Source organism: Malaclemys terrapin, chromosome 1 (genome assembly GCF_027887155.1).
Source record: "Malaclemys terrapin pileata isolate rMalTer1 chromosome 1, rMalTer1.hap1, whole genome shotgun sequence".
Lineage (NCBI taxonomy): Eukaryota > Metazoa > Chordata > Testudines > Emydidae > Malaclemys > Malaclemys terrapin.
The window spans coordinates 207,092,121-207,112,632 of record NC_071505.1 but is presented as its reverse complement, the minus strand read 5'-3'; the positions used below and the strand labels follow the sequence as shown (position 1 = coordinate 207,112,632).

Below are 20,512 nucleotides of genomic sequence, written 5' to 3'. Positions count from 1 at the left end.
AGTTTTAACTATCCCATGGTGCGAAGGGTTCTCAATGTGGGTCCCATAACTATCGTTTCTTTGGGGGAGGACATATGCTCATGGCCAGCTTTCCCTCTTTCCAGCCTGTTGGGTTCTGTCTAGTGTATTCCCATGCCCCATCCTTGTTTCAGATTTAACCAGCTGCTGTTTCAAGTAGTAGTCTCTTACGTTTGCGCTCTGCTGCTGCTGACTTTCCCCAGTCTCAATGGGCCTTGGCAGTGGGACATGTGGGAGCACCACAAGCATTATTTAATTGTGAAATAATTTTCTTAGATTAAATGACCTCTTAAGAATTTTATCGTCCTTCTTTGGAAAAAAAGAAGGATGGAGGAGAAAGTGGGGGTAGGGTAGCCTCACCTGTTAAAACTTTAAAATAGGCATCCCATTTAGTGACACACCTGTGCAATCCTGTTGAATCTCTTGTCCACCTGTTTAAGATTTTTTTTATTAATACAAAATTCTGTATAAAAATACCAATGCTAATTTTTCAGGCCATTGTTTAACGTTTGTTAGCTGTGATCCATGCCAAAATCAATTCTAAGAGAATGTCTAAAATCACATAAAAAATTGGCTTGTACTCCTTATGGTGTCAAACTGGGTTTATGTGTACTGTATGTTAATGCATCATTCAGATGCAGAACTCTTGGAGAAATTAGGTTGACTTATCATATTCAAAGTACCTTAACTTGATGCAATTTATCTAAGGGCAAATGCTACATTACTTAGACCCAAAACTCCTTTTGTTAGAACTCTTGACTATTACTTGTTTAAAGCAGACTGGGTAACATGCCAGTTTAACATACCAAGAACATAGTCCTGTCCCCAGTGAAGCCCTTATGTGAGAACTGAAAGAACAGATATATAGTATACGGTGGAAATCAGAGGTTCTTTTGAAACGTAAGATGGTTTGCCTGGAGAGGTCACCCTGTTTGCACACTTCATCTTTTTGGGGGGCGAAAAAATTAGTAGAATGTAATATTAGTTGGTTTGTTTTTTCCCTGTGAGGCAATGAAATAAAGTGTCCATGTTATAAAGATAATCGTGTTCTCTATGTAAAACAGAAATTTTTAGTCTTAAGATCCAAGGAGAGAATATTCAATGGGATTTTAAAACATTACCATAAGAGGTTTTTTCTATTTTTAGGTGCTCTAACTTTAAACCACAGTATCTGTACACAGTGCAATACAAATGTGCTTGAAAATCTCAGATGTAAGACTTAAACATAATCTGATCAAGATTAGTGATCCTAGTCGCTTATTATCTGTTTTGTCTTAACAGTATTATCTGTGGCCTTACTCAGTTTACAAATAAAAACCACATTGCCTTCGCTGCATTAGAGGCTGTCTGCTTTCAAACACGAGAGGTAAAGGCAAACTTGTTCCTAACTTCTGGGGTTTTCTTGTTTTTGAGTTTGACTATGAACAATAATGACTTGTGGTATTTAAAAATTTCTCCTACAAACTGATGAAAAGATCCAGTTAAGTTTAGTAGCCCCAGATTTGTAAAGGTATCGAGGCATTGCTGTGCTCAGTGTTGCAACACCTATCTGATTTACGAGCCTAAATCTCATTTTCAAAAAATGATTTAGGCATTTAAGAATCTAAATCCCATTGACAGTCAGTGAGATTTAGGCTGTTAAATCAGGTAGGTGTTGCAATATTGAGCACAGCAATGCTTCGATAGCTTTACAAATCTGGACCATAGTGCATATTCCACCTCTAGACTTGTTCTCTTCTGTAAGTATTTCACCTTGTAGTATTAAATACTTGTTATGATAGTGTCTGGTGCTAATTTGGGCCCCATTGTGCTGAGCGCTATACCAAAAATCCTGAACCTCGCATGTATCTTTATACTGATAAAATGCGCGCGCGCGCGCGTTACAGGGGACTGCAATTTGCAACTTCTGCGGTTACAGGCCGGCTGTAATCACTGGTGGATGAGGAATATTACTGGGGAAAGGCAGCTAGAATTTTACCTCAGGATTCATAAAGCTTCAGTGATGTAGGCCCCCTAAGAGAGGTTGGAATCAGTATGTCTACTGGTTGGCCTGGTTCCACCTGCTTTTGAGGTTGGGCTAGCTGGCACACTGAGCCCCCTGAGATAAGAGAGCAGTGAGTGGAGTTGCAAGCAGCTTGGTGTCCCTGCTCATGCTGTCAGGAGTGAATCTTACTATTGACTTTGTGATTGTTTTAAGTAGTCTTGTCTCTCTCTGGTGCTTATTTGGCCCTCATCACAACAATATATGAGCCCCTCGTTGGGTGTCTGACTGCTAAAATAGTAAATTGAATCTCCTCATTTTATTTTCTTTCTGCTTGAAGGCTCGCACAAAATGCAGGTAAACTTGTCACAGAAATACTCTTCCCCTCTCCCTATTTTGCTTTTTCACAAAAAGAATCAGAACATTTTTCTGTGCTTTAATTCCAGTTGAAGTTGGAGGTATTTTACCCCCTACAATAAATCACAGCATTCCAAGTTCATTCTTTTTATGAACTGCCATCAGTAAATCCTTATGACCCTCTTTCACCTCAGTTCCTCTTCCTTGCCCAAGGAACTGTTGAAGACCTCTAAACAACCTGTCTAGGCAGTCAAAGGTCTCCATTTGGTAGTCTGAGTCTCCGGGGTCAACTTTGTGTGAAGATGAAGCCATCTTCTCACCTCTAGAGGTTAGATCTATTTTTATTCAGGTCCTATGTATATGAGCCTTTTAAGCATGGTTGTAGACTCTCTATATGTCTAGTAGTAATAAGAATATAACACCTTTCCCATACACACACATTTTAAGAGTATATTGGAATATGTTTGAGTAATGTGGGAGCAAACCAGTATTGTGTCTGCCTGCTTTCTGTTTTGTGGAGGAATAGAACTTCAGAGGAATGTTCTCAGTCTAGAACTCTTCAACAAGCAACAACAGTAGGATGTTCTCAGTCTGGAACTCTTCAACAATCTTTCTTTTTGTTGAAAGAGGATCTTGTGTTTCTGCACAGTAAACTGTATAATATGTAGTGCTCTTCTTTCAGATTTTGGATGCTATGAACAAGGACTGTGGGATACCACTGAGTGAGTTACAAGTAGATGGAGGAATGACCAACAACAAGATTCTCATGCAGCTTCAAGCAGATATTCTCTGTATTCAAGTAGGTAAGTGCAAACTGACTGTTTAGACTTCTTAAAAGCAAAATAAGGGTCTTAAAAGCTGAACAAACCTCAAATGTGGGTATTAGCTTTTTTGCTGCTGTCTTCCCATCACTGTTCGGGGTGAGGTGGGGATTTAAATAAAAGCCCTGTATAGCTTTTTATATAGTTTGTGGGAGGGGAGTGTCTGAGGCCCAGTAAGGATTGTAGTATTCTAGAGGTGCTTGGCTCTTTCTGACTTCTGTTACTGAAGATTACAGCACCATAGTAGAGGTCTAAGATCTAATGCAGGTACTGCTTAGGCAAGGTTTCTCATCCGAGTTCAGATTCTAAACCCACATGTAGGTCATTGGAGTCTGATGTAGAGGCCAATTCACAAGACTGCACCCCAGCTGCATCATACATATGGGGGAGCCCTAAACAAAATCGCCAGTAGGGTGGCAGCTGCTAGGAGTTGTACTCTTTCCCCCCCTCCCCATTCTGCCCTCCCAGCTCTTCCATGTGGCTTAAGTAGAAGGAAGTTCCATGACACAGTGTAGAACCGGGATCGGCAACCTTTGGCCCGCGGCCCGCTAGGGTAAGCACCCTGGCGGGGCGGGCCGGTTTGTTTACCTGCCATGTCTGCAGGTTTGGCCGATCGCAGCTCCTGCTGGCCACTGTTCGCCGCTCCAGGCCAATGGGGGCTGCGGGAAGCGGCGGCTAGCACATCCCTCAGCCTGCGCCGCTTCCCACAGCCCCCATTGGCCTGGGACAGCAAACTGCGACCAGCCGAACCTGCAGACACGGCAGGTAAACAAACAGCCCAGCCCGCCAGGGTGCTTACCCTAGTGGGCCGCATGCCAAAGGTTGCTGATCCCTGGTGTAGAGTGTGGAAAGATGGGGGGAGAAAAGTCACTGTCTTCTGCACCTAATGATGTGGGAAGGAAGTGGTATCTCCCACATTGGCTATGAAGAGGAGGGTTGAGAGGGAAGAGAAGCAAATGGAAAATCCCTAAACTATGTATTAACGTGGTGAATGTAGTGTAGAAACCTAGATAAGATGCCTCCCTCGGAAGAGGCAGGCTGAGGGGAATAAAGAGCCACTTCTTCAGCAAATGAAGTTTCAGAGACCAAAGGTATTGATACAACAGCAGCGCAACGTGATTATAGTAAAGGGCATCAAGCTGTGCCTGCAAAGCCATTGTATGGTGAAAAGGCTCTTCAGCTCTTGAGACTGAGTGCCATTGCTCTAAGTGAGTTGCTGTTTAAAGTCTCTTGCAGTGTTACACCAGAAAACTTTGTAGGAATGCAGAACTTCAGCAACAGTGAGAATAGAATCCCTTTCCCAAACCCTTATTGTCATACTGTTGTGACAGATGTGGAGCTGCTGTGAATACTGATATGTAATTTATTAATGTGGTATCTGACCTGGCCAGGGTAGTTTCCGTATAGTTGTATTGAGTTAATAGAATTTTCTGTGTCAGTGTATTGAGCTAGCTTAATATGTGCTGCTGGAAAAACAAGCAGGAAGGCAACACAATGGCTCCCCGGTAAGAAAGCCCTGGCACACATTTCATAACTTTGAGAATCCTATATTCTGTCTCCATTGAAGTTGCCAGCCTTGTTTTTTGCCATTGCTGAGAGTTAACAAATCAAAGGGTTGTAAAGAATTAAAGCGATGTGTTCTCTGAGAAGGGAAGTGATCAGAAAGACTGAGGGGAGAAGTGTCTCCCCTCAGGAGACAGGAGGGAGAAGTTTCTCCCTCCTGCTTCCCTTCCCCTTGTGGAAGATGGAGAGACACCTGTTTAGCTAGATGTGAGTGTATAGTTTGTCTATTATTTTTAATACATTTTCTCTGAAATGTTTTTGTTCTAAATAAATAATACTTAGCTTTAAGAAGGCTATTATATGGTCACTGTGATAACCATAAGTCACTGACTGAGGGCACAGAACTGCAGGACTGAACATAAGTCGTCCTTGTTGAGGTAATAGTGGTTAGCATCTGGGAACCACAGCCCGAGGCCCACTCTGAGAGTGAGAAGCCTAGAAGCTTGAGGGGTGTGTGCTCCAAAGAGGTCAGACATATTAGACCAGGAACCATGACAACTGTGTTAAAGGGAGGTTTGCAAACTTTAAACTTTAGGGAAGCTAGGTGTATAATAGCCCGGTTAGAACTCTTTGTCTATGCGCTTTGACCCATAAAGAAAAATGGTTTGTGTTCCTTTGTTTCACTTTAGTGAAGCCATCAATGCCTGAAACAACAGCACTAGGAGCTGCAATGGCAGCTGGAGCAGCAGAAGGAGTTGGAGTTTGGAGTCTGAATCCTGGGGATTTGACAGCAGTGACATGGGAACGATTTGAACCACAGATCAATCCCGAGGGTAAAAGAAATTTTGAAGTTTGAACTTTAAAATGATCTGAAACCCTCCTTCCCCCCAAACCCTTTCTGTCCGCATACATATAAATTTAAATTGAATGGTTGACCAAACTCTGTCATTTCTTGATGCCGTTGAACACCGCAGCGTAAAGATGGTTATTGATAATTAGCTAGGGTTACCATTCGTCTGGATTCCCCCGGACATGTCCGGCTTTTTCAGGTTAAAAATAGCGTCCGGGGGGAATTTGTCAATGTCCGGACTTCCCCTCCTCCCCCCTCCCATGCAGAGCGTGCGCGCGCTTACAAAGCAGCCGGTGCTCCAAAAGCCAGAGCCAGAGCCCTGCTTGCACTTCCCCCTCCTCCCTCCTGAAACTTGACACCACTCCCCTCCTCTCCCTCCCTCCCTCCCCCCCCCCTCCCTGCACTCACAGATTGCCGGCTGTTCGTCTGGAGCTCCGAGCCTGCTCCCCTCCCCCACTGCCAAGTGCGCTGCTCTGCAGCACAGTAAGGGGGCCAGGGGCCAGAGAAGCGGCAGGGAGGTTCGGAGGGGGGAGGGTAGTCGAGACAGGGAGCAGGGGGAGGGTTGAATGGGTCAGGGAGTTGGGGGGGGGGGCTGTCTGGGGGTTGGGGGTGTAAGGTTTTGGGTAGTCAGGGTACAGGTGGGGGGGGTCTCAGGAGGGGGCAGTCAGGGGACAAGGAGCGGGGGGGGTGTTTGGGAGTTCTGGGGGGGGCTGTCTGGGGGTTGGGGGTGTAAGGTTTTGGGCAGTCAGGGTACAGGTGGGGGGGGTCTCAGGAGGGGGCAGTTAGGGGACAAGGAACAGGGAGGCTTAGGTAGGGGGTGGGGTTCTGGAGGGCAGTTAGGAGCAGGGGTCCCAGGAGGGGGCAGTCAGGGGACAGGGAGCAGAGGGGTTTAGATGGGTCAGGAGTTCTGGGGGGGGCTGTCAGGGGGTGGGGGTGTGGATAAGGGTTGGGGCAGTCAGGGGACAGGTAGGGGGGTAGGGTCCTAGGGGGCCAGTTAGGATGTGGGGAAGGTCTCAGGAGGAGGCAGTCAGGGGACAAGAGGCAGGGAGGCTTAGGGAGGGGGTGGAGTCCTGGGGGGCAGTCAGGGGACAAGGAGTGGGGGGGAGGGTTGGGGTTCTGAGGGGGCAGGAAGTGGGAGGGAGTGGAAGGGGCAGGGGCGGGGCTAGGACAGGACGGGGGTGGGGCTAGGACAGGGGCGGGGCTAGGGCGGGGCTCCTCCCGTCCTCTTTTTTGATTGTTGAAATATGGTAACCCTAAATTAGCAGTACGAGTTCTCAGACTGTGGTGACAGGTCTGCAGTGCTTGATGCTCTGGCTTTTTAGGAGGGAGGTGTGGGTTCCATCTGCTTGCTTTGCCAATAGTTGGATAATAATGACGGAGCAGGCAAAAATGACTTCATGCCATAGCTCTTTATATAGGAGCTTGTCATTTAGTGTGGCTTGATTTGGAGGCTTTTGGTTTCAACCAATCAAAAACTGTTAACATCCCACTTCCTCCTCTGATTCCACACTGTTGAAAATTGTTGGTAGAGGATGCTAGTGGCCCCTAAAGATTCCACACAGTTGCCAGATTTCAAGGCTTCAGACGGGGCCAACTTTTTATAATTTTAGGGCTGTCTATGTAGAGCAGGTCATTATGTTTAAAATTAGCTCACTTTTCTAACTAATGTGTTATCTTGCATCTGTTCTTAGATACTTCTGGAGACAGAAACTTGGCATTATAATTAATACATATGCAAGACTCAAGCATTTCTCCCTTTTTAGTAGAGGTTTTTAATATTTGATTGCATATGCTCTTTGCACAACCTTTCTGTCTGGGTGTTTTTAACAGCAATACATTTCTATCAATTCCCTCTCCTGGTATATTAACTTCAAGGGATTTGAAACTGTACTACTGCTTCAATTTGAATTATTACTTACAAATCTACCTAGTGAATTTGTAGGGGAAAAGTTGAGTTTTAAAGCCTGATTCTCCACTGCCCATATCCCAGCATATTTAGTTTCACCTGTATTGAGTCGTAGTTGAGTCAGAATGACAGCAAATAATTGCCTAGGAATGAGTTCAGCAGAAAATGATCTGGGGTTTAGTGGATAATAAACTAAATATAAGTCTACAAAGTTATACTGTATCAAAAAAAAAAAAAGCCAACATCATTCTGGGATGTATTAGCCCAGAGTAAGGCCTCCAGGTCTGGGCACCACACTTGGGAAAGATGTGGACAAATTAGAGAAAATCAAGAGGGAGGAGAGCAACAAATGCTTAAAGGTCTAAAAAACATGGTCTATGAGGACAGATTGAAATGAAAAAAATGAATGTGTTTAGTCTGTAGAAGAGAAGACTGGGGCAGGGGGGAGGAGGGACATAACAGTCTTCAAGTACGTACAAGGTTGTTATAAATTGTTCTCCTTAACCACTGATGTTAGGACAAGAAGCAATGGTCTTAAATTGCAGCAAGGGAGGTTTAGGTTGGACATTAGGAAAAGCTTTCTGTCAGGGTTGTTAAGTGCTGGAACAAATTACTTAGGGAGGTTGTGGAATCTTGGTCATTGGAGATTTTTAAGAGCAGGCTAGACAAACACCTGTTAGGGATGGTCTAATACTTAGTCCTGCCGCAGTGCAGGGGACTGGGGTAGATAACCTACTGAGGTCCCTTCCAGTCCTACATTTCCATGATTCTAAGTGAAGTGCAGTAGAGAATAGAGTATGTAATCCTTACTCTGTAAATGTTTGGAGTTGTGAAGAATTGATAAATTGCTAGTTGCTCGTGCATTACTTTTTGTTTGTTTTTTTTTGTTTTTTTATCACTTCAGACATTCTGTTGTAATGGGGATGAGTTCTTAAGTAACTGCTGTGTATGCTTTGGGAAATCTTTGCAGGACAAAGGTTTAATGATGAATTTAATATGTGGAAAAACTAAAGTGAAAGTACATTAATTCCTCTTTGTGATTCCAGAAAGTGAATATCGCTATGCCAGGTGGAAGAAAGCTGTAATGAAATCAATGGGTTGGGAGATATCCGAACCTCAGGCAAATGGTAAACCATTATATTTCATACTTCAGTGACTAGCGCAAGTTGAATGTCCTTCAAAACCTCAATAGCCTCCTATATTACAGAAACGTATTTTTCTCCTGTAAAAGACAGAAAAAAAATCCTTACTTCTTGTTTTTTAAAAATTGCTTTTTATTAAATTTTAGCGCTTTATTAAATTTTAGAACTGTCTAGCTCTGCTTCTAAGAAAACAGCATTTAACATTTAAAAATCTTTATCGCTGGAGCTCTGAAATCATGTAAAAACAAGCTATTTAACTTAAGGATTCATTATTCCTTTTAAAAAATAAACTGTACAGTTGAAAGGATAATGGCCTATTTCCTTGTTGGCATTATCAGATCCTTTAGCTTAATTGAAAAAGATATTCTTTGCAATAAAAGGGCTATAGATGTAAAACAAATCAAACAGGAAGTAAGTGCATTTTGCTATGTAATTATTAATGAGATTTACTTGTAATGTTTGAGTCAATGCAAAGATATTAAAATCTTGGGGATATAAACCAAGAGCAGACTGTAGCTTTCTCTGAACTACATCAGTAAAGATGTCTGCATTAAGAGTGCAAACACAGTATAAAGCTGGGACAGCTATGAGTTAATACAGTGGTTCTCAAACACTTCCATAACATGACCCCATGCTACAAAAGGAAAATGTTTTAGGACCCTCCTGTCCCTGTTTAAAAAAAAAAAGGGGGGGGGGGTAGGTGTGAGAGGAAGGTGGTCACAACTCCTTGAAACCTGAATTGTGACCCACAGGTTGAGAATCCATGTACTAATTTTTATGAAGTAAAAATAACATGGGACTTACTATATGCCCCATACAGAGAAAGCAACAACTTTCTGAACAACTAAACAATAGCTACATTTTAAAGTAGCATATCATTTCATACTATGTGGTATTAGCAAGTTCAATTTAAACAAAAGCTGTCTGTCCCACTGCTGTTGCCAGATTTGGAGTGTAATCATCCACTAATTAAGAATAGTCTAGATTCAGGCCTATAAAATAAGCCTGATTTTGATCTGAGCTAAATGAGCAATAGAAATGGTCCATGCAGCATGCTGCCCTCTCTCAATGAAAGGGCAACCTGTCCTCAGAGGGGGAAAGAGAAGTTGTAACTCAAGCTCCATGCAAAAGACATTTTTCAACCCATGTTAGTAATGTAAATGTAGCACTGGCCTAAGATCAGTGAAAGTATTTCTGACCATGTTTGAGTTAGACTATTCAAATTAGGATTATAATAAATTTATTTGGGGAAGGAGAGAGATTTAAAGCACACAATGCTATATGCATTTCTCTAGAGCACACAAAAAATACTATCTTGCACTGTTATAAAAACTGGATTTAAGAACCAAATTCAAGAGAAAATGAAGAGCTTGTGAGTGAAGCATTTTGAAAGAGGGAAGCTGCAGCAAGTAGACGGAATTACCTTGCTCCTGGGGACAGTTTAAATGCATAATAATTGGACATCTTATTAATTCAATGTACATTTAAACACTCAGTTCATTGTCATTTTTTAAAAAAGGATTGGACTAGGTAAACATACTTCGTTGAATGTCACAAGCGCAAAAAACAAATTTATCTGGAATCCCTAGAAGAGCAAATACATAATCTTAATACAAATGATAAAAGTTCTTTTTCAGTAAACTATCAGTTGTGTCTGGGATGCCTTACGTGGGACAAACTCTAATATTATGTACCCTAAAATCTCCAGCAGCCAGAGAATGAAGTGTGTATACAGGATGTTTCCCCATTAACAGAATTGAAAATTCTGCCAGCCCTCAAAAAATATGCTTAATTCCCTTTTCACCTGAAGTGATAAGCAGAATATAACTATTTACCAAAATCTGCTTACAGTCATCTCAGGTTACCACTGGGAGAATCTTTGGTATTTGCCTTCACTCTCGTTTTGGAATTGTTGCACTTGCTTTCTGCTTGTTGCTTTATGCTGAATAATATTAGAGATGGGCTCTACCTAATAACTTTGAAAGCTAGAGGATTCTGGATCCAGATTCAAATGTATATGGCTTGGGCTTATCTCTATATGGTGTGCATGTAACACTTTTAATAACATTTTTGCAGATGTTACTACTCTTTTGTAACTTTTTTGCTGTTCATGAGATTCTTAACACAAATATTGCAATTTATATATATTTCTCTTTTGATTTGCTTGACTGGAAACTCCTTCTACTGGATGACATCAGGTGACTCTAGTATCTTCTCTAGTCTGCCTTTGGGTTTTTATATAGTGAGTAGCATGATAATGTTAATCGGAGCAAAGTACATCTCAGGTTAGTTATTTGAACTAGATAATTCTACAAGGTCTCTACACTAGTTTAAATGTATTTATCTTCCTTTTGTTCTCAACAAGAAAATTTTCAGTGCTCTTTGTTGCTCATGCACACAAAGAAAAGTTAAGGGTGGGAATTAAGACTATAGTTAGTAAGAAAAGTCAGGTGAATGCTGGAACTCATCCCATTGTGCTGTAAGTTTTTATGCAGAATTCTTCATAAAAACTTGGACTGTATAGTCCATGGTGCTTTTTTTTATTTGATTTGTACATCTCGTATACAAGATGTACCCTTTGAAGCACACTGACAGAGGATCATATTCTCTGCAGTAGCATGGCGTAACTGAGAGTTAAAATAAGCGTTTTAGCCTGTATCCTGTTCTTCTTTTCATTTAAACTACATTGAGGGCCTTGCTTAAAGTCATAAAAGGCAAATGTATTTTCAGCTCTCCTTGCAAGAGATATAGGAGTTCAAACAAATTGAATATGTTTTCTGTTCTGATCCACTTGGAACTATTGGTCTATTTGTACAGACTTAGCAAACTAATCAGCTTCATAATTTTGCTCATATACACTTTGCATCCTCCAAGATAACTAACTAGACTTGTCCGTGTGTATAAAGAGAAGAGAGCCTAGTAGGCCTATGCATTTAAAAAAAAAAAAAAAAAATTTTTTTAAATGGGAAGAATTGTGTGCATATGCGGTAAATATTTATTTTCAGTCACAGTTGATCTTTTGTTTAAAAGGAAGTTAACTGTAGATCAGCAAAGTTTAAAAATAGTTTATTTGAATAGCAGAAACACAAATGTCTTATTTATATACATTATTTTGCATTCTTACAATATAGAGACCCACGTGGCTTATTTTGAGCTTTATTTTTAAAAAAAATACAAAAGGCAAGTTGTCAGCCTGAAGCAGATAACTTAACAGCACGGTGGCCATAAATTTCTGAAACAGTGTTTCTGAAACACTCACCCAAACCCTTAATGACTCTGGAACACTTTTCTAATGATCTGAAAATAATTTGTTTCAATTCAGTCTGTTGCTCATACTGTTCAATGCTACTTTTTTTTCCTGTGGTCTTTAAAGACTGTGTGTGGCCTGCACTTGTCAGAAAGTTTTATGGTAAAAATCAAATTCAGAGACTTGCCTTTGATTTACTAACTCTGGAACATATCTGAAAGTGAGGTTGATGAGCTACCGCTTAAGTGGATAGTGCAGCACTCGAAGGAGGGCCCTGGCTGGAAAACCCAGTTACAAGTCAGTACTTTATAAAAACAAATTTATACAAATAGGTAAATTTTTAACAAGCTTAATGAGAAAACTCTTCAGTTTTAATTGCAGTACTGATTCCTGACCACACGTGGGACACCTGCAACAATATGAAATTTGACATTAGAAAGCAAGTTAATACTTTGCCCACTTCTGTTTGTTATGATTATTATTTTTCAAAATGTTGGGTTTATTTGTTTAAAAATGCTTTCTGCAGTAATCTAAGTGCATATCTAAACTCTCATGCTTGGAACCAATGTCAGTCTTAATTCCTCCCCACCCACTAAAACTAAGTCTGGTCAGCTCTCACATGACACCTGCAGGAATAAAGGCCTGGGAAAACAGAATCTCTGAATCACTCTGACCTTCAGATCATGTTCCTCCTCTTGTTTTCAAGTTATCATGAGGTGAGGGTTCACTAACTAAAGACAAACTTAAAAATATAGCTAAGGTTTTGAAAAGAAATTAAGGCAAGCATGCACAGATGGGCTTTTAATGTATTATTTATACGGTAGGCTTCAGGGGAAAAAATATAAAATCGAAACTGGTTAACAAACTCAAAAGGAAAAAATCCCTTTAATTATAAGGGACTTCCCTCTTAAAACAGTCACATTTGGTCATATTCTTTCTTATTTACAGCAGTGTAACCCCACTGACTCATTTGAGGCTTGATGACTGCATTGGAGCTGCAGTGTCAATTAGAAGATAATTTACTTAATTTAACAGCGGGTTAAATTTCCTGTCTTGTATGCAGTGAATCAGCACCAGGCAACAACACAGTTGTTAATCATGTGCCTTCTGGGCAACCTTGTGATGCTAGAGCTACTACTGGGGAAAAGAATCTCTCTCCTTGCTAGTACAGTATCTGGAGCACTAGTGCAGCAAGGCCATTTATACAGAAGCTGCCAAATTGTAAATTGTCCTTAACTTAGTAACTTCATCACTGCATTTCACTGTACCAGAAATCAGACAGGATTCACTTAATTATTAACACTTAAAGACCTCAGAGTATGACCTTTTGCTCCAGGGTAAAAAAGACTAATGGTGCATCTAATAAACAGTGTTTTCATTGTAACTTATGCAGTATGCTGAGTCCTGGTGCTGCGATCTCATTAGATTTATTTTTTAAGCTTAGCTGTTTGACTTCTCACTTGATGTGAGATCTCTAACCAAATATAAAATAAAACCTTGGGTGTTATTTGAAGTTGCACTAATTATTTCTTGTAGTGATTTTCTTATTTTGGCGAAAATTGGCATTCTTTCCTTAGAGTTGGAACTGAAGGAAGGTCTCTGCATGGTGCATTGTGCTGTCCAAGTTGCTTCCTCTGAAAGATGGTATAAAACAGAGGGGTTGGCTGCATCTAGTTAAGATCCCAAAAGGCGGCATCAGCCCTGCTGATGAGGCCATGTTCCAAAACATGTCATATAATTTTGCCTACCTAAATTCCCGTGCTATTGCGCATGGATGAGACATTCTTCCTCACCTTTTGTCTCTTAAATTGCTGGGTCTTCTGGCGGCTACTGCATTCAACCACAGAGATGGCTATGAAATTGCAAACTAGTACAGATGGGCATTACAGCACCCACCACGAAATGCAGAAAAATCTGTGCAAATTGGCTAAATTAGGATTTTAACTGTGGAAAAACTGATCCCCATTTCAAGAGCATCCCATGTCATCCCCTCCATGTGGTGTTAAACGCTTTTACCCATCTTGTTTGTTGTCTCCTCTCCTCCACCACACAAGAGACGCAGCCCAAGCTCTGGGGCATAGTGAGTTACAACAGTACAGTGGAGTCGCATCATACGCACATTTAACTTACGCGAATTCAACTATACGCGCTCGACAAAAAAAAAAAAAGAGAGAAAAATAATGATTCCACCCACCATTCCACTTAATGAGCATATGCCCCAGAGTGAGCGTGAGATGAGACGTGAATCTGCTGTTCCCTCAATCCGTCTCAGTTCCCAGGTGCGCCTCATAGTGTGAGCATCTCGCCGTGCTGAGTGTGGTTCTAGTGTTTAAAGATACTGTCAGAGGTGAAAGTAAACCCGTACAGTTCGGTATGGCGTACCGGCTGGCGATTTAAAGGGCCCGGGCCTCCCTGCAGCAGCTGGTGCCCCGGGCCCTTTAAATCACTGCAGGAGCCCTGCCGCCGCTACCCTGGGGCTCTGGCAGCTGGGCTCTGGCGGCGCTTTAAAGGGTCCAGGGCTCTGGCTGTGGGGAGCCCCAGGCCCTTTAAAGTGCTGCCTGAGCCTGGCTGCCACAGCCCCGGGGTAGTGGCAGGAGGGCTTGGGCGGCACTTTAAAAGGCTGGGCTCCTCACAGTGGCCCGAGCCCCAGGCCCTTTAAATCACCGCCGGAGCCCTGCAGCCTCTACCCCAGGGGTCTGGCAGCAGGATTCAGGAGGCGATTTAAAAGGCCCAGGGCTCCAGCCACTGCAGGGAGCCCCGGGTCCTTTAAATCGCCAACCTGGGGAAGCCGGTCCAGTCTAGCATCGCGTACCGGCTTACTTTCACCTCTGAGTATACTGTACTTTATGGGCGATTTAAGGGATTTTCAAGGGTAATTTTGATTATACGTGATTTTCGCCTTACGCGTTGACTTTAGAACCTAACCCCCACGTAAGATGCGACTCCACTGTATGTATTTGCCATGTGAAACAACTAGTTATAGCCTCATTTTTGTAAATTGGCTAAGAGCTAGTAAAAATTATGGCATATTCCTTTTATAGCATAACTGAATGATTCCATGTTATAAAGATATGTTTTATGGTACATTCTGTACTTCTGATGCATAATCTTTTCTGTTTAAGGAATTGACAAATGAGGCTACTTAATGGATTACCGGAATACAGCCTGTTTGGTTTATGTACGAAGAGAGAAGAATCCAGTCATCTCCCAATATGATGGCACTGTTTGTATGATTAGTTAATTTATAATCCTATCTGTTGTCTGACCTAGAGGGAAATCCAAGACGATGGATTTCTAACCTGAAATAAGGTTCCCACCCTTCCCCCCCCATACACACAAATATGCCCTTCTTTTCTCCTACCTGATCCCCTCCTTTAAGTAGCCTTTCAAGGTCCATAGGTCCTAACTTTGTTTGAGGACGTGCCATAAATAGAAGTTGTAGCCTTTCTAATTGTTGGTACTTTATTATAATGCACTATAATAAGTTATAGAACAGTACAATTATTTCCCAGCTGCTGTAACTATTACCGTAGTTATATTTCTATGGTTTCTAAAAGCATTTTTTGTTCAGTGGCCATTGGATTGAAACATCTCTATTGGTATAGTTTTTGGTGTGGGGGGTTGTTTTTTGTTTTTTTAACACTAACTCAGTGTATAATCCATACCGGACACTTTAATATCTGGTGGTAATGTCTGCAGATTCTTCTTAAATATTCATCAAAACATTAAATGAGGTTTGTTTTATTTTCTCTTGCATAAATTCATGGGATGATCATTGATAAGAACTATTTAAGACACTACATCCTACCTGTCTCTCTTGGGAGGGAGTAAGCAAAATCAACTTTTTTTTTTTTTTTTTTTTGTAAAGGCCATTTTTGTATGTTTGCATTGTTTTAAAAGCCAGATTTTACACAGGCACACTGTCCACAAGGGAGCCTCGTAGTCCTTAACAGCCAGTAGCCCTTACAGTTAAAGGGATGTATTGACCCTTGTTGTCCAGTGCTGCATTTGGTCTTTTCTCATCCCAGTTTAGGATACTACATGATGCACAAAACTTTAGAAAGATGCAGCTATTGCTGTTTACAAAACAGGATGCACTCTAAATAAGTTGTTCTCCCTCATCACTTTCTGTTCTTGATCACATTTAGTGTATCTTAGGGACCAAAAGCTGCTTCTGAATTTGCATGACCATGTTTTTACTTCACAGTGAGCTTGTTTTGTGTCTTGAATTGTGGTGATTGCAAGCCCAAATCCAAAGCTTTGGGATACACAAACTTGAGTATCCATAACTAGGCACTTAAGGTCTAAGCCACAAATTTAGAAATTGTTTTCAGTCCACTTAAAAGTTTAGACCCTGTATATCTGAACAGATAGTCATCTAAAATGATTATAGGTTCTTCTCTCTTTTCCTATTTGCATAGTGACAATCTGACAGTAGCAACATAAATTACTTAAAAGTTTATTTGGTAGGGCAGAGAAAATGTTTCTGCATAGGCAAAATGATACTAACGTTACAGTGACACTGAGGAGGAGGGTCAATGTGGGAACTCTCCTGTCATTTTTTTTGAATGTTTCTTATAGGTGCACTAGGAGCTAAAGGGAGTGCTTTTGTGTTCAATAGATCTCTCCTGGTCTGTTTTATGCAAAAGCAGTCATTCTTTAATAAAGCTTTATTTCTTCCATAAACTGTAAAGGAGGAGCTAGTAGAGAGTATGAAGTATTGGAGCTGCATAAAAGTTCAGGTCTGAACATGTATTTAATATAAACTGCCTTTTTATTATCAAGTGCAATGAAGTCTGAAAACTTCTGCTTTTTAAATGTTCACTGAGGAATATATTTTCCCATTGGTGCTTGTATAACTGATTGATATTCATGGGAGTCTGATGCATTGGTGGAAATATATAACCTCCCTTCATACCCATAATCTATTCACTCAGTCCTTATGTCATTTGAATGTACTTTGTCCACACTAACTTCTGTAAATACCTAGTCTTTGAATACGTGTAGCAATGAAGGTTTCTGGTTTTCAGTTTGTATTCAGATGTATCTGTAGAAGTATACTGAAGGAGTGTCATTCGTAAATAATGGTAAAACAACAAAGCTCCTCAACTTTACACAATTCTCAAACTTCATTCACTTCGTCACTTACTCTCTACAACCTCACATCTATACTACAGGGACTACATTGGCATAGCTACGGTGTAGTTATGCCAGCTTAATTCTGTACTGTGGCTGCAGCCTGCTCCAAAGAAGTTTTTCCATTGGTATAGGAACAGCACCTCGCCAGACGATGGTATCTTGGTTGATGGAAGCATGCTTTTGTTGACCTAGCTGCATCTACACAGGGGGTTAGGTCAGCGTGGCTACATCACTTTTGGGAGGTGAGTTTTTCACATCCCTGAGCAATGCAGCAATGTTGAGCTAACCCCCAGTGTGGGCCAGACAAACACCAGGAACCAATGTAGTGCTAATCGCCCTTGGAGGAGGACACCAATTAAGGGTGGTGCATACCCTAGAAAATGGGGTTTCTGGATAGTTATTTGCCAAAATTACTTCCCAAGTGGTTATTTTCTCCAGATTAATGCTGAAACGGGGAAACCTGTAATAAGTAATGAACCTGAAATCATTAATTTCATTGTGTTGCCTTTTACACTGGTGTATCTGTCTTTTGCGTACAGTATTGATTCTGCTGTTTTTCTGACATATCAAACCTGTTGTGAGATGATGCTGTTCCAATTGCAATTTGTGAGTAAATGACTAACTTATTTTTTGTGAGATTCAAATTACTGTTGCAGATATTTTTTTAAAAACTATTACTTCAACACCATTGTAATTTTCTACCAAAATAGCTTATATTAACTGTAAATAACTTGAAAACCTCTTCAAATAAATTGTGTGAATAGAAGTTGACTCTTTTTTTCCATAAGTTGCCAGATTTATAAATTCTTACTTGAGAAACCCATTGACATTGAAATACCATGAATAAATTGGCTTAAAAATTTCTCAGTTCTTGCTGCAGATATGCATTTGCAGAGGAAAATGTGAATGAAAACTTAACATGCAGTATACCATATGTACAGTGTATTATTCCTGTCTAAATCACCCCCCATTTATTCAGCTCTGGATAAAATCTTATTTTCCAAAGTTCGGTTAATTGGTTTTGCTGCTTACTTTCACTTGGGCTGATCGGTGGCATTTTCAGTTGTAAGGATCAGATTTGAAAGTGCTTTGATAATTTTCTGTTTCTGGGTTGTTGAAGGAAATAAGACTATTGTACGTTGAGGAGCCGTGGCGTGGGGGGAGGAGAGGGAGAGGCATGGGCGGACCAGTAAAACCATGAAAGGACTATGGTTTGAGGGTATTGTCGAAGAGTAGATCAGTAAGTGGGTGCAGCTGCATGGTGCTAAAATCTAGCTGTCTTAAATAGAGAGAGAGGTTACCTATGTATGGTGATTCTTATTCTCTGAGTGTACATTGTCTCCAAAGGCACACTATGGGTATATGGCTACCACATACTTTTCTTCAGTGTAAATTGCTGTCATGTGTCTGGTTATGGGTCTGAGTAGTAACTGGTGTATAAGGGGTGCGTGCAAGGCTCTTGCCATTACATTCAGACCCCCATCTATATCACAAATCCATGTCTGGGACTTGCTGCGAAATCCATCTTTCACACATAATTGTGCCTAGAATACCAACTTCCATTCAATTAAAAAATTTAAAAAAGCCCTTATGGCTGTGAGTTTGTAGAACATTGGCTCTGTTCTGCATCAAAATGGATGAATTGTCTTTAGGTTTCAAACTTAACAAAAATGAACGACTACTTCACTGCTGATAATTTTAGCAGAAACTTCCAGCAGATATGCTTACTCCACGATATCAAGCTGTTTTCCATTCCTCTGCAGGTATCAAACGCCTCAGTGGCCTCTTCTTAACAGCCAAGATTCCAGCTGTGCTCCAGAGAGCTGTCATTAGGAAATACCCAAATCACTAGTATATCAAAACCTAAAAATAGTGATGCTAGCACAAAATCGAACTTGATATAAAAATAAATATGCCTACTGTACTGATTTGTTCTGAAAGGAAGCTTTCAGAACTCCCAGTCTGCTGGAGCAAGGTGCTGTAAAATTCACATATTTAAAGTTAGGCTTCTAAATAAAGAAACCCTGCTTGGCAGGGGCACTGCAAATTTTGGACTAGATTTTTTTTTTTTTTTTTTCAACACCAAAGTCTGCTGGGGGCGGAGTGGAGCTGTGGTTGGGGCCAGAGCAGAGCTGGGGGTAGAGTGGGACTGGGTGGTGCTCCTGCCCTGCTGCGTGGCTCCCAGATGTTCCTCTGGGCCCTCATAATTTGGGAACCACTGATTTAGCCTGATGGAAATGCAAATCCCATTGGGGCAAAGGGCAGGCAAATTGCTAGCCGCCCTGCTGACTACAGAAAAATTGCAAAATGCTGCTAACAGAACTACAGATTAGGACAGTTCCCCATGCGGTCCTGAGGGAACAACCAGTGAATTTTTGTCAATATTCAAGTCTTGCACACCTCAGAATATGTGAGTGATCCTAACTATGAAAAGTTCTGTGGAAGGGATTAATTTACCCACAGTAACTTAATGGATCTTGAAGATGATGCAGACCTGCCTTTGATGTGAAGAGATTAAAGCAGCTATTAAAATGCTAAATATAGGTTAAATCCTCTGGGAGGATGGCCTGTCTGCTGTTTCACAAAGCTGCTTCTGATAAGAGAGCCTATTCTGCAGTCATTTATGCAGAGAAAGTGCCCATTGACTTCAGTAGAAGTTTGCCTGCATTGTGTACTGCAGGTTGCGCCAAGTAGTAGTAGAGGCTGAGGAAAAGAAAACATTAGTTCACTGTTTTGTAGAAAGCAGTTGGCCCTTCCATGGCAGCTTTCATCCAAGGATCTCAAAATATTTTTATTGCCATATTATTTGCCTTTTTTTAAAAGGGATTTTGATGTTTAGCTGTTGACAAGGAGTTAACTAGTCAGTTGTTGGTTAGGAATTGCCATACTGGATCAGACTCACGATCCACCTCATCCAGGGGTTTCCAGACTTGGTTCGTGGCTTGTTCAGGGTAAACCCCGGGCGGGCCGCGAGACGCTTTGTTTACCTGAGCGTCCGCAGGTACGGCCACTCACAGCTCCCAGTGGCTGGGAACGATGAATCGTGGCCACTGGGAGCTGGGAGCGGCCGTACCTGTGGACGCTCAGGTAAACAAAGCATCTCGTGGCCCGCCCAGGGTTTACCCTGAACAAGCCGTGAACCAAGTTTGGGAACCCCTGACCTAGTCTGATATCCTGTCTCCCACAATGACCAGGATCACCCATCTCTGAGAGAGACTCAAAGAATCCAGCTGTAGGCAGTTGTGGGATAATCTGCTCCCCATGAAGGCCTCATCCTAATTGTTTTAAGACCTGAAGCATGAGTCTTTATCTCTAGCAAAGTTTAACAAGACTATCCAGAGTATGTGGATAACTTATGAAACATCCAATCTCTTTTTGAATCTTGCTAAGTCTTGGCCTGAGTGACATCCTGGGATAGTGAGCTCCAGCGTCTGGTTATATGTTGTGTGGAAAAAGTGCTTCCTTTTATAAGTCTCTAGAATTTGCCATCTTTCAACTTCATGGACTGTCTTTGTTCTTGTGTTATGAGATGGGGAGAACTTTCTCAG

At 41.4% G+C, this 20,512-nt stretch overlaps 1 protein-coding gene across 5 annotated transcripts in view; it reads left to right on the top strand.

Annotated features, from left to right (window-relative positions):
* Nucleotides 1-17,730, top strand: part of GK (glycerol kinase) — a 40,705-nt gene extending 22,975 nt beyond the window's left edge. For 2 of the 5 annotated variants that reach the window (XM_054005925.1, XM_054005926.1), the window contains 6 exons: nt 1,300-1,384; nt 3,039-3,159; nt 5,370-5,513; nt 8,483-8,563; nt 10,777-10,863; nt 14,948-17,730. In XM_054005925.1, coding sequence (XP_053861900.1) covers nt 1,300-1,384; nt 3,039-3,159; nt 5,370-5,513; nt 8,483-8,563; nt 10,777-10,863; nt 14,948-14,961 — 532 coding nt within the window. In that variant the 3' untranslated portion in view covers nt 14,962-17,730. The other 3 variants (XM_054005930.1, XM_054005927.1, XM_054005929.1) reach the window with 3 other exon arrangements.
* Nucleotides 17,731-20,512: the final 2,782 nt, after the last annotated feature.